Source organism: Peromyscus leucopus, chromosome 13, assembly GCF_004664715.2.
Source record: "Peromyscus leucopus breed LL Stock chromosome 13, UCI_PerLeu_2.1, whole genome shotgun sequence".
Taxonomy (NCBI): Eukaryota; Metazoa; Chordata; class Mammalia; order Rodentia; family Cricetidae; genus Peromyscus; species Peromyscus leucopus.
In genome coordinates this window covers 37,364,236-37,378,369 of record NC_051074.1, presented here as the reverse complement: position 1 = coordinate 37,378,369, position 14,134 = coordinate 37,364,236, and the positions used below count along the sequence as shown (strand labels likewise).

At 57.2% G+C, this 14,134-nt stretch overlaps 1 protein-coding gene across 1 annotated transcript in view; it reads left to right on the top strand.

The window, feature by feature from the left end:
• Positions 1-18: 18 nt before the first annotated feature.
• Speg (striated muscle enriched protein kinase) overlaps positions 19-14,134 on the top strand; it is a 57,700-nt gene continuing 43,584 nt past the window's right edge. The window contains 5 exon segments of the mRNA XM_028893050.2: positions 19-534; positions 9,504-9,593; positions 9,677-9,815; positions 9,817-10,011; positions 12,691-14,000. Of these exon segments, the coding sequence (XP_028748883.1) occupies positions 141-534; positions 9,504-9,593; positions 9,677-9,815; positions 9,817-10,011; positions 12,691-14,000 (2,128 nt within the window). The 5' untranslated portion in view covers positions 19-140.

Genomic DNA, 14,134 nt, shown 5'->3' with positions numbered 1-14,134 from the left:
GAAGGCGGGCGGGCGGGCAGCAGGAAGGCCGGCCGCCGGCCCCATAGGACCCATCTCCTAAGACACCATATCCCCCGGGGCGTCCCTCTGGTCACCCAGTTCTAGCGTCTCCGGTCCCCCAAGTCCAGATCACAGAGGCCATGCAGAAAGGCCGGGGCGCGCGAGGCGAGGACGCCGGCACGAGGGCACCTCCCAGCCCCGGGGTGCCCCCGAAGAGAGCCAAGGTGGGGGCCGGCAGAGGGGTCCTCCCCACCGGGGCAGGGGCCGGGGCGCCGGTCTTCCTGCGGCCCCTGAAGAACGCGGCGGTGTGTTCGGGCAATGATGTGCGGCTGCGGGTGGTAGTGAGCGGGACGCCCCAGCCTAACCTCAGCTGGTTCCGGGATGGGCAGCTCCTGCCCACACCGGCCCCAGAGCCCAGCTGCCTGTGGCTGCGGAGCTGCGGGGCACAGGACGCCGGTGTGTACAGCTGCAGCGCCCAGAATGAGCGGGGCCAGGCCTCCTGCGAGGCTGTGCTCACAGTGCTGGAGGTCAGAGGTAATGCAGAGGTGGGGCCTGCCTGGCAGGGCTGGGGGCACAGGGGTAGAGACGGCTGCCCAGGCCACGCGATGCAGGTTAAAGTCCCTCCCTCCCTCCTTCCTAGGTGCCCAGTTTTCTCAGCTGTGCCCACTCTGAAAAGGGCAGATCAACAGGGAAAGTGTGTCACAGTAGAGGGGCTTCCCAATGAAGGTCAGAGGTCAAGGGTCAGAAGTTAGTGGGCCTAGCCTGAGACCCACGCAGACCTCTTGGATGATAGTACAAAAGCTCTTCTTATCTAGCAGAAAGGAAACCCCCTGGGGAGAATTGCCCTCTTCTGCTCCAATGACAGACCCCAGACCTGGTGACCAGCCCCTCACAGATGTGTGTGTTCGTCTGAAGGGGCCAATCCCCCTTTTTGGGGCCCGCATGGAAGGAGGGTGGCCAGATCTTCTCTCTTGAAGATTAGCACTGGGACAGGATGATGAGGTCAGGACCAGGCAAGGTGGAAGGGATCAGATGGGAATGAACAGGGTCCAGGGTTTCAGCAGATGAAACTAAGTCCAGTCATGAGAAATGGCTGCTTAGAGTCCACGTGCATGTATGTGTGTGTGTCTCAGGGATTTGTGAGTTGTAGGAGGCTCTGGACTCTGGCAGTGTAAATACAGATATGTAAGACGAGGGTAGATGGAGACGATATCGAAAACCTGTGGAGCATGTCTCCTGAGGTTCCCAGGTGAGTGTCCAGGGGACATGCTTTGGGCTGTTGTGAAGACAGAGTTTTAGGTTGATATACTGAGGCAGGAGGGGAGGGGCAAGAGCCTCCGTCTTGTAGCATGGTCCTGTTGTAGCTGGTGGGGGTGTCAGGCCAGGCTGATAGTCCTTGGGTCAGTTTTGGGGTTTCCTTTTTTCATTTTTCTGAACCACGTGGTTCTCTAAACCAAAGACAGTTTTGGACCTACCAAACTTTGAAAAACGGAATTCTGGGAGAGATGCAGAGGGCTTGGATGTCACTGTTCTGGTCATTAGCTAAGAGACACCTCATCCCACTCAATGGTAGAACATAAGGGTCAATCTTTGGGATCTGGGGGGAAGTCCAGCGATGAAAGACCCCCACCAACAAAGTGGAGGGGAAAGAAGTCCAAAGTGCCGGCAGGAGATGGAAGTGAGGTGTCCTCCCCCAGTGTCTTCTCTCCCTGGCTTCACCCTGCCCATTTCCTGGAGTCTTCTTATAGTCCCAGTGGCCAGGCCTGGCCTGTAGATGGCCAAGGGTGGCTTCCATTTGGCCTAGAAGGTGCCAGTACAGACTTCCTTAACCTGGGCCTAGGGGCTGGAGCATGTTCTGGAAGCATTCTGAGCTGAAGGAGTCGATTCTTGTAGTTTTTATTTACCCATAGTCTGGAGTAAAAGAAGGTGAAAACAGACTATAACTCAAAGATAAAGGTAGATAAATTAATACAACTGGGAGGAAAGAGAGACGAGGTCAGGAAAAGGAAAGACAGAGGAAGAGAGTGGTGGTCCCAGTACTTGTTAGATGTTGGACAGGTCCATAGAGAACTGCCACTCTGCTGGAAGGTGGTGGCGCACGCCTTTAATCCCAGCACTCGGGAAGCAGAGGCAGGCAGATCTCTGAGTTTGAGGCCAGCCTGGGCTACAGAGTGAGTTCCAGGAAAGGCACCAAAACAACACAGAGAAACCCTGTCTTGAAAAACAAAAACAAAACAAAACAAAAAACAAAAAAACCCTGCCACTTCAAATGCTTCCCTGGACAGGTGAGAACAATGTGGGCCAGAGAGGAGGGACGTAAGGGCTGGTTATGGCATGTCAGGACTGAGCATCCTGTTCGACCTTGGCGATCTACTACCCAAGATGTTCTGGGGGAGGGAAGGAGAGAGATTGTTCAGTGTCTTAGAAGGAGCTGCTAAGAAAGTTGGCCTGTCACCTGTGAAGATGCAGGCAACCTCTGACCCCCAGCAGGGATGTTTCTTTGCTGCTTTTGAATCAGGGTGGCGGACTAGGCAGAGGTAAGCCCAGACTGGACTCACCTAGACATAGGGGTACAATCTCCCGGCTGGGGCCATCTTGGTGAAGAGCAGGGTGAGGGGCTTGGAGTGAAGAAAGGCTGTGGGGCTGGGTTTAAGGCCTCTGACACCCACATTTGACAGGAAGAGGGTACTGAGCTGAAGCATGTCACCTTTGAGAACATGACCAGATGTATAGATACAAGGTGGCGAAACAGTCCGGGCCGGGTGGGGGGCAATGGTTTCGGTGATGTTGGAGGGTAAGCGAGATGAGTCTGGCTTCTGCCCCTTCTATTGCCCATCTCTCACATCCCTGCTCAGCGACAGCTCCTGGTCCAGGGAAGCTAAGCCAAGAGCTCAGCTTCATAGAAATCGCTCTTATTTGGAACCAACAGCACAAACATTCAAGGAACTTGAGGAAGCCAAGCAAGGACCTGGCTACAGAAGGAAGGAGTGGTTTCCTGGCCATGACTGCGTTCTGGCTGGGTGAGACAGGGTGATCTGAAGGCTCCTGGCGCTCCAGAAGCCTGAGATGTTAGTTCAGGGTGGAAGGGTCTTGGCAAGACTCTGGGAAACAAGTCTGCCTCAGGGTGGGAGTTTTGTAGGATGAGAACACCCAGGTGGTAAAGGTGCAGGTTTTGGGGTGTTGCGATAGGAAATAAAGGAGAGAAACTGGCAGAAATTCAGGATGCTGGTAAAATTCTTAACATGGATTAAGGGTGCTATCTCATTTAATTATTTAATCTTCCAAACTCTCTGATTATTATTTGGACTATACTAATATGTAAGACAGCCCAGATTCCAAGGTATCCAAGGTTGAATGGCTAGTGAGTAAGGTAGCGGGGTTAGGTCTGGAAAGCTGGGTCTCTGAGCCTGGGGTCCTCATTGCCTGTCTATGGAAAGAAAGGGGACGACTAAGTGAAGAGCTTCTCACCACACCCACCTTTCTCCTGTCAATATCCCAGTCCTCCTCCAGCCTGCCTCACACACGGGTGGGCTTTCTCTTTGGAGGCATCTGGCTTCCATTCTTACATGGCTCCCTAGCAAGTGACCAGAACAAGTCAAGTGGTACCCTCAGATCAGGGGGCATGTGTGGCTTAAGAGGAGACCCCCCCCCCGCGACAGGGTTTCTTTGTGTAGCTTTGGATTCTATCCTGTACCTCACTCGGTAGACCAGGCTGGCCTCGAACTCACAGAGATGTGCCTGGCTCTACCTCCCAGGTGCTGGGATTAAAGGCATGCGCTACTGCCACCACCACCCAGCAAGAAGAGGCCTTCTTGCACTGCCAAGCAGGGGGTACAGAGCAGCTGAGAGAAGGGGCAAGCAGGGGGAGCTGGTATGTGTGTGTTAGCTGAAGCTTTATAGTGAGGATCTGAAGATTGATGTTAATCAGAAAGGCCAGTGGTCAACAGACGGCCAGGAACCACCCTGGACACTTGAAGTCATGGAAGGGAGAGGTTAGAGTTAAGATAGAAAGAGGGCAGTTTAGTCCAGGAAAGGAGAGGAATACAGCAGAACCCCACCCCTCAGGAAGGACTGTTGTCTAGTTACCATCTTTCCCACCTGGACTTGGACTGTCTGTATAAAAAGCCATGAGAAAGTACTGTGGAACTGGAAATGGGAAAAGAGGGTCACCATCCATGTGTGCATAGCACAGCAAGTGCCCATCAGAGAGAGGGGGAGGGGCCAGTGGGATCACAGAGGAACCCTGGGAGGGGAAAGAGAGTAGCAGAGAAGCCTCCCTCACATTGTTGATCAGAGCAAGTCCTCCCTGAAGATCTGGGCAGAATGGGGGATCATCACTCCTCCAACAGTTTCTTGGGAACTAGCTGGGGTAGGACAGAGAGGAAGGAAAGGCTGGATGAAAGGGGCTGTTCTAGAAGATTCACCACCTGTTGTTCCCTACTGCTGCTTACCTATCGCCTACCCGGGACTCACTCCCGTGTTTATTGAGTGTCTCTTATGTACCGGTTTTCTACCATTTTGGGTGCTTAGGGTACATAGCGGGGTGGAGGAGAGAGAACCAAAAGCTATGACCGAAAGCAAGGAGAGAGATAATACGAGGCACCGTCCCCTGGACAGTAGGAGAGTGGCAGACAGGACGGTCATTAGAGGAAGGGAAAGAGAGGCTGAACGGAGGCAGGAAAGAGAGGTGGAGGGTAAAAGAGTGATGTGTGTGCCTCAGAGGAAGGTCTGCCAAGAGATCCCGGCAGGCAGCATCTTTTAGAGTCCCCCCTCCGTGTCCCCCCCCATCCCCCCCCCCCCCCCCCGCTAAAGAGAAGGCTGGCGGGGCTGAAATGAGAAAGTGGCAGCCTAGCACAGATGCTCTGCCATGGAGAAGAAAATGGAGGTGGGGGGCGCCCTTGCTGCGAGTGATACCTCCCAGGCCAGTCCTTCAGGTTGCCGGGACTCTCGGGGGCAGGAACACAAAATCCTGCCAGTGGCTCTTTGAGCCCAGCTGTCCCGTCACTCATGCCTGCCGCCCATTGGTTATTTTTGCTGTGGAATGTGCCAGCCCCTCGGATTCTCCTGGGGAACAGGGGTTCATGTTACCCTCTCTGTCCACTCAGCTCCTCCATCTGCAAGATGGTGTGTTTGGGGGGGTCCGGGGTCCTCGGGCTGGAACTAGTATGGACAGATAAATGTGCCTTCTCAATGCACATCTCTATCCATGAGTTTCCATCTGTACCGTTGGCCATTTGTCTGAGAAACAAGGACCCCTGTATGTAGCCAGAATGTAGGAGGCAGGATCTTAAGCTCCCCAGGTATGATGGTACATACCTTTAACCCCAGAACATGAGAGGCTGAGTTTGAGGCCAGCCTGATCTACAGAGTGAGCTCCAAGCCCGCAAGGGCTATAAAGTGAGACCCTGTCTCAAAACAAAATAATAATAATAATTATTATTATGATGATGATGATAGCATCTCAAATATGAACAACTACAGGAGTCAGGTAGAAACAAAAAATGAGAGAGGTATTGTTGTCAACAGTTGAAAGTGAGTGTGTTGTCTCACCCTTAACCAAACCAAATTCATTGGGTCTGACTCTGTATTTATTTCAGTGCCAAGGTTTTTAAAGCAATAAGGTCAGGAGACACAGGGACGAACTAGCATACGGTTCTTTATGACATAATGGTCAATAAACTAGTCAAAGACTCCAGCTCCCTCAATTTATTAGCTGTGCAACCTGGGACAAGTAAGTGCTTTGTACCTCAGTCTTTCTCCTTATGGGGATTAATTGAGTTACTCACACAAAGTCCTCAGCATAATGCCTAGTACGGACCACGAAGGCAGTCCACGTTAATAATTAGTACTGTAGTCGTAGCTGGGGCTGGCACCACACCAGTGCATTCTGGGATGAGGAGACCTGTGGTGATACCAGTTCTCTTAGCCTCAGCTGCTTGCCAGTTTAATGGGGATGGGAAGAGTTTCAGGCTCCTGGGGTTGTTTTGAATGAACTGACTGACATGTGTAAGGTGCCTGGTACTTGGCAAATGCTAATGAAACCTAGCTACATTGTTTTGAGGAAAGGAAGGTAGAACTTTGTTTAGACGCAGTGTGTGTGTGCATGGTGTTGAATAAGGTGGGGTGGGCGTGGAGGGACATACCCAAAAATCTTGTGAGTAGCTCATTTGTGGGACTGTGAGTTGACTTTGATTATTAAGAATACCTATGAGCACTTTAGCCCGTGTCGTGTGTGTGTGTGTGTGTGTGTGTGTGTGTGTGTGTGTGGTGTGTGGATGGATGGATGGAGGGAAGAGGACAGTACAAGGAACATCCAGAAATTCGAGCCAAAGAGAGGAAAGCCCTTTTTTACTGTCCTGAGGAGCCTGGCTCCAAGTCAGCACGTAGCCCCAACCCAAGGATCTTTGTGCTGAGCATGACCTAGGCGCCCCCACCCGGCGCTGTGGCTCTGAGGTGAGTCTGGCCGTGTTGCCTGTGCGCATGTTTGCGGAGTACGTTAGCGAAGATGCTGTTGACCTTCCATAGCCAGCCTGCTGGAGGAAAGGGGGATGCGGCGAGGAGGCCGCCTCTCGCTGCCAACCAAAGTGGCCTGAACTAGAGGCTACTCCTGCACGCCTTTCTGTGCCTCAGTTTCCCCATGTGCCCAGGGTCCGAAAGGCAGATGCGGGGTGGGGGTGCCGGCTGTCCGCGCAGGGAGGTGTTCCGTGGGAGAGCTGGAAAGCAGGCGAGTGCTGCCCCAGCGTGGGGAGAAGGGCTCGCAAGGGAAGGGTCGCCAGGTAGGACTCAGGCTGGCGGAGGAGGGGCGGGCTCTGGGCGCAGCCGCCTTCATCTTACCCCCACCCCGGCTCCCAAGGCCCGGCGGCTTCTTCCGCCACCCGCGCCGGCTCCGGCCCGCTCCCCAGCTCGCCCCCGGCCCCGCCTCCGACTCCGCCCCGCCCCCGCCTGTCCCCTCCTCGCCCGGCCGCCGGCCCGGCCCCCTCCCCCGCCATGAAGAAGCTGTGGGTGAAGAAGCGTTTCCAGGTGAGGGCTCCGGGGGCGGGTGGCGCCGGGAGGGGGCAGGGAGGGTTGGGCGCCCCGAGGGAGGGCGGGTCACCGCGGCTGGGCCCAGGGGAGGGGGCGCTGGAGTGGCGCTGGCCCCACCCCAGCCCCGCGGAGGGCGACGGGCCGGGCACATGGGGTGGGGGAGCGCCCTGGCCAGCGACTGGAGAGCTCAGGCCCCTCCCCGTGCTGAAGGGCAGAAAGAAGCCCCCATCATCCCCCATCCCCTCGACCCCTGGAGGCTCCGGTTACAGTCTCAGCACGCAGCGCCCACCGGCTTCTTTGCCATCTCACCCACATCCAGCCCTGGCTTCAGTCCCCGCCCGGCATTTCCTGGGCCCCCTACTCCGCAGCCTTCGGTAATTCCGGAGAGCCAGAAAGCAAAGCTCATGGATTCGCGCTGAGCTCAATAAATTTCCCCAAGCTCTGTCCTGTCCTCTATGTACTGGGGCCTCCTTCCTGCATTAGCGAGGTGCTGGCCTTTGAAGGACTTTATCCTTTGCCAGCCCCTGCCCTGCCTGCTTGACACCTATCGCAGGTATCTGCCCTTCCCCGCAGCGGGAATCTGTGTCCTCCGTCCTCCATCTCTTATTCATCCTAGCGCCCCTACTCCATCTTCCCTCAGTCATGCTGATTTCCTTATCTCCTCCCCTGTATCTCTGGGCGTGCTGCTCTGACCCCAGGCTCTGAGCCTCTAGCCCTTAGGAAGTACTCGGGTTTGCTCTACGGGCCCTGCTGTTCCCCATCCTTTCTTCCTTGGCTCCTCCCCAAAGCCCAGCTGGATAGCCTAGGGGAAGGAGAGCTGAGCCCTTCCGACTAGGGCAACCTAATGGCTCTGGCCTCTGTGCCCTGGCCCCTAGTATGAGTTCCTGTTTGATGATAGCAGATCGGGAGGAGAGGTGTATGGACTCAGGAACAAGCCTCCCCCTCAACAACGCGTTCTGGCTTTTTCTCTTTCAGAAAACCGGCCATTCCCGCCGGGCCTTTGGCCGACTTACCCATGGTGCGTGGACTTCCGGTTGCTGTAGCCCATGCCCACTTCTGCTCTTGGTTCATGCCCCTTCATGAGGCATCTCAGACCTGAAGATAGCCCATGAGATGTGGAGCCCCCTCCCCATCTACCCATCCCCAAGAAAACCCCTACTCTCTGCAGCTGAGAAAGGCCCTAGTATTTGGGAAGGGGCTCCCTAGCCCACCCACCATGGTCCTCAGCGCTCTGTTATCCATCTGTGGGACCAAGTGAGAAGCATTACATTGCCATGTTCTGGCAATGACTACATGGCCCCTGATTGTTGTGGTACCCAAGGGGAAACTGAGGCACGGAACATGATAGGCTCTGGGATGTTGAAAAGTGCCCAGGAATCTTTGCTCCTAACCTAGCCATGGCATTTTTTTTTATTATTTTATTTATTTATTTATTTTTTTGGAGGACCATTCAGTAGTAGAGAAGTTCTGGAGGAAGATAGCTACCACAGCACCATGGAAGCTACCATGCAAACACTGTAATAGAAAATGGTCCTGATTCCTAGCATTAGAGAGACAGACCTGAGTCTGTGGCTGGTCACAAATGTGTGTGTGTGTGTGTGTGTGTGTGTGTGTGTGTGTGTGTGTGTGTGTGTGTGCTGAGGGTACCAGAATCACTGGGCATTTGAGATGACAGCTGAAGCATATGGCTCCCCAGTGTTGGTACATTCTGGGGGGTCTCCCTCCCCATCCTACAGACCATCTCTGGGCACCAGGGACCCTTATGCCCCCTATGTTCTGCCTGCCTTCCGTGCCCCTTCCCACAAACACTCTGATAACTGTCTGTCCACATCTCTCTCCTGCTGCTCCTATGGAAGCGAAGTTTTCCGCTCCTGCAGAAAGCAAAGTTACGGTAGGAAGCTGGCTCCTGCCCCTAGCCCCTCAACTCCCTCCCCCTACCCAGTCTGGGCTTCTCCTCACCCTGCCTCAGTTACGCCCTGATGCCTTCCGGCTGCTTTGGGGTTCAGGACAGCCTGGTCCTGCGGTTGGTTGCGTGCCTTGACAGTACAGCTCGGAGGTGACTCCTGGGGTACGGGAACCTAGACTTTGGAACCCTGGAACTTAGGGCCTTGTTATGTGGGAATGCCGCTATCCGAGACCTTAAGGTGTTGTGGACATGGAGAGGGTGGAAGAGGCAGGCCCTGGTAAGCCTGTAAGTGGGTGGGGGTGGCTTATTTGGAGGGGTCCGTGGAGGTAAAGGGTGATCATCTGAGGGTGAGTGGTCCAGGGATGGAGCCAGGGCACCTGCATGGGAGGGGCTGCCTTAAGTATCCCAGGCTGGACTGGGGGGCGGGGGAGTCAGGAGCAAAAGAGTCGACTGGTCCTGGAAGCTCTCCCTGTGATGAGGATGGAACTTGCTATGGGGGAGGCAGGAGGCGACTAGGGAAGAGTTGGAGGCATAGGGAGGAGGTCCTTGCCCACACAGACCCCTTCTTCTCCAGACTCCGAGACTGCTGAGGATGACATCAGCGATGTGCAGGGGACCCAGCGCCTGGAGCTTCGGGATGACAGGGCCTTCAGCACCCCCACGGGTGAGCTTTCTGGGTGCTCCAAGAGCAAGCCGCCTGGCTTCCTACAAAGCCTGCCTCGGTCTCACTGTGCTCCTTTTCTTTAGGGGGCTCTGATACCCTGGTGGGCACCTCCCTGGACACACCCCCGACCTCCGTGACAGGCACCTCAGAAGAGCAAGTGAGCTGGTGGGGCAGCGGGCAGACGGTCCTGGAGCAAGAAGCGGGCAGCGGGGGTGGCCCCGCCCCTCCCAGGCAGCCCAAGGCAAGCACAGACAACCGGGGCCGGGCCACGGCACCTGGGGGTGGAGCCGCTGGTGCGGGCATCGCGAGCTAATCTGGTGGGCGCAAGCTGGGGGTCAGAGGATAGCCTTTCGGTGGCCAGTGACCTGTATGGCAGCGCGTTCAGTCTGTACAGAGGACGGGCGCTCTCAATCCACGTGTAAGTAATGGCCTCACCCGGGGCCCACACTGTCTCATCTCACCATGCCGCCCCTGCGCTGGCCCATCACTGCTCCATTAGCCTCCATCCGGTCTCCTCTGCCTCATCCATCTCTGCACTCCATTCCCCACGGCTTCCACTCCTGGCACCGGCTACACTCTCTTTCCACACCACTCCCTCCTTTTGCCCTCACCACCCACGGGGCCTCCTGCTCCCACCTGTGCGGGCTCCCAGGGCCGTCTTCACGGTCTCGTTGGACCCCTCTGCCCCTTCCTTCCTCGTCTCCTCTAGGAGTTCCGATTTGTCAGGGCCCCTCTCCCGCCTCGCTCATGTAGGCTCCAGTTGTCCCAGGGTCCCCCCACCCCCCCGCTCAGGGGCTCCTCCGTGCCTGCTGTCTCTGCAGCTGCCGTGTCTTTTCATCTCTCTGCACATTCCTGTTCCCATGTGGGCCTTTTTCTGGGAGGAACAGAACCTTTCCGGCACGGCAGCTCCCGGGAGAGCAGGAGAGAGCAGGGGAGCGAGACAGCACCCAGGAGAGAGAAGAGAGCGAGGTGGTCAGGGGCACCTGGGGCAGCTGGGCCACGGGGCCTGTGGGCACCGGGCACCGGGCACCGGGAGGATGTGGGTTGTGGGGAGGCAGCCGGCTGAGAGATGAGGAGGGGGTGGGGATAGGGAGCTGGGGTGGAGGTGGAGGGTCGCAATAACAGTGGCCGGGGGGGGGTTGATCTCATGGACAGAGCACCTGAGGAGGAGGGTCCATGGCTGACCTGGTAGGGGGTTTTGACAAGTGGAGGTGTTGGGGGGTGAGGTGCTGAAAGCCCTTTTTGGAGATTCAGGAGATGGCAGAAACAGGAGGGAGTGGCTGATGGTAGATGTGAGGGTGGGTAGTTGGGTAACTGGAGAGGGGCTTCACTTGTGATGAGGGTGGGTGTCGGGCAGACATGGAGGATAACAGGCGGGCCCTGGTGTGTTTTTTAAGTGGGTGGTTAGAGTGCCCAGTGATGGACAGGGGAGCGGCCTAGGTCCATGGCAGGGGCCTAGGGAGCTCCTTTGGCTTATCTTACTGGCTTTATCAGGCCCTCCTTCCCCGCCTTTCTTTCCCAGGCCCCAGCCTGGAGCCTGGAGTTGCTATGGCAACTTCAGAGGAACCCATTTCCTTAGCGATATCTATGGTACAGAGTCTGGCCTGGAGCTGCGAGCTGCCGGCAAGAGGTCTCCTCCGCTGTCCCCAGTTTCTCTCCAGGCCTTACCCAGTTCCCAGAGACCATGCTTTAAGGACTCGGCTGCCCCTCCCTCACAGTGGACTGGCTCCTTGCAGGCATCTGAGGCTCCTTTGGCCCTTCCCCCTCTTCCAGGCAGGGGCGGGTCTACGGCGTGGGTGGTGACTCAGGTAGTCTAAAATATCCTTACATTGAAGCGCGCACAGAACTTAGGCTCCTGGATGGTACTGTATGATTTCTTCTCCTTGATTTCCGTGCTCCCAGAAACCCAGACAGCTGGAAGGGAGCAAGGGCTTAGGGATCAGTCTATCTGTATTTCATCCCTAGCACCACCTCCTAGCTGTCAGCTGGGGAGGGCCACTGGCCCTCCTTGAATCAACCTCAGTTTATTTATCTGTAAATGGGGACAATATCAGCTCCTCCACGGGGGGGGGGGGGGACACTTTTGTAAGGATTTAAATAACTCAGTGCGTGTGAAGCCTTAGTCCGTGTGTGGCACACACTAAGTATTCAATGAGCTCGCTCATGAGTTTTCAGCTGGAATACGTCAGGTCTGAAAAGAGCTCTCTGGTGCCGTTCTTTGCCAGTCTCCATGTGCAATGTGCCGTTTCCCCATGTAGATGGGGGGAAACTGAGATCTAGGTCATGGGCATCAAAACTCTGTTTGATGAGGAGGTACTCTGGGTTGACAGGCTTCTTCACGCCTCACCCCCCCCACCCCGCCCTGCCCACACATTCTCTGTTCAGTCCCACTTGGTAGTTATTTCTGAGTGGGACTCATTCTGAGCGGGTCCCTTGAAGGAGGACTTCTGTCCTTCTCAGAAAGGTTTCCAAGGACTCAGATTATTTTTTTTCCCCAGGTGAAGGGTAGACAGAGGTCTACACTAGGGGTTGATGGATGAAAAGGTGTGCCACAGGGGTAGGACGCTGCTCTCTAAAGGCTATGCCGAGTGAGGAGGCAGTTGCTTTTCTAGGATCCGCTGGGAAGGACAAGTATCCCGTCCAGTTTGGGCAGGGCCGCTGTGGGGACCAGCTTGGGGCAGGAATGAGTAGGAGGCACATTCCTGAGAGGAGCCCCTCCCCCGTCTACCCCCCCCGTGTTTTCCCGCACCATCTCATCTTTGGGTCCTCAGCTCCCTTCTTTTTCTCTCCCTCATGCTAAGTTCTTGCTGTGTCCCAGCTTCCAGGGCTGGGGGGAGGGGGCTGGCCAGAACCCCTGAAGCTGCGTCTGTATCTGGACCCAGCTACTAGGCCAGTCTTCTGGTGCATGGGCCGCTGGCCTCTCCCCAGCACCTGCTCTGGCTGTGCCCTCGTGGGGGTGGGGGTGGAGCAGGAAAATCTGGCCCATGTCACCCCAAGCCTGCCCAGCATGCCCCACTGCTCAATCCTTCTGACAAGCTAGGGGTCTAGGAGGAAAGGCCCCCTGAGTCCCCCACCCCTCTCGGCCTTGGTTCTGCAGCAGCATTCCTCAGAGTGGATTGCGCAGAGAGGAGCCTGACCTTCAGCCTCAGCCAGCCAGTGATGCCCTTCGTCCACGCCCTGCCCTTCCACCTCCCTCCAAGTCCGCGCTGCTTCCCCCACCATCTCCTCGGGTGGGTAAGAGGGCTTTGCCAGGACCTAGTGCCCAGCCCCCAGCTACTCCCACTTCGCCCCATCGACGTACTCAGGAGCCCTCGCTGCCTGAGGACACCATCACCGAAGAGAAGCGAGGGAAAAAGCCTAAGTCATCAGGGCCGTCGCTGGCGGGCACGGTGGAGTCCCGGCCCCAGACGCCACTGAGCGAGGCCTCGGGTCGCCTGTCAGCGCTGGGCCGCTCGCCCCGGCTGGTGCGTGCCGGCTCCCGCATCCTGGATAAGCTGCAGTTCTTCGAGGAGCGGCGACGCAGCCTGGAGCGCAGCGACTCGCCACCAGCGCCCCTGCGGCCCTGGGTGCCCCTGCGCAAGGCTCGCTCGCTGGAGCAGCCCAAGTCCGAGGACAGCGCGGCGTGGGGCACACCAGGGGCCTCGCAGGAGGAGGAGCTGCGGTCACCTAGAGGCAGTGTGGCAGAACGGCGACGCCTGTTCCAGCAGAAGGCGGCCTCGCTGGACGAGCGCACCCGACAGCGCAGCTCAGCCTCGGACCTCGAGCTCCGCTTCGCCCAGGAGCTGGGCCGCATCCGCAGATCCACGTCGCGGGAGGAACTGGTGCGTTCGCACGAGTCCCTGCGGGCCACGCTGCAGCGCGCCCCATCTCCTCGGGAGCCCGGCGAGCCTCCACTCTTCTCCCAGCCCTCCACACCCAAGACTTCACGGGCGGTGAGCCCGGCCGCCACCCAGCCGCCTCCTCCCAGTGGCCCCGGCAAATCTGGGGACGAACTTGGGAGGCCCCGGAGCCGAGGACCGGTGGGCAGGACTGAGCTGGGGGAAGGCCCGCAGCAGGAGGTTAAGCGTCGGGACCAGTTCCCGCTCACCAGGAGCAGAGCCATCCAGGAGTGCAGGAGCCCGGTGCCGCCCGCCACTGCTGATCCCCAAGAAAGCAGGACAAAAGCGCCCTCTGGTCGGAAACGGGAACCCCCTGCACAAGCGGTACGCTTTCTGCCCTGGGCCACTCCGGGGGGCGTGGAGGGCTCCGCTCTGCCCCAAACCTTGGAGAAGAACAAAGCCGGGCCCGAGGCTGAGAAGAGGCTTCGCAGAGGACCTGAAGAGGATGGTCCCTGGGGGGCCTGGGACCGCAGAGGGACCCGAAGCCAAGGCAAAGGTCGCCGCGCTCGGCCTACTTCCCCTGAGCTCGGTAAGAGCACAGATAATGGCTGAGAACGGCAAGGGTGAGCGGGCTAAGGCAAGCAGGGTTTGTTTGCTGCTTCTGTTACTGACACAGGGGTCGGAGTAAAGGTCCTAACAATCTGCCACTGACGAGGGGAGATG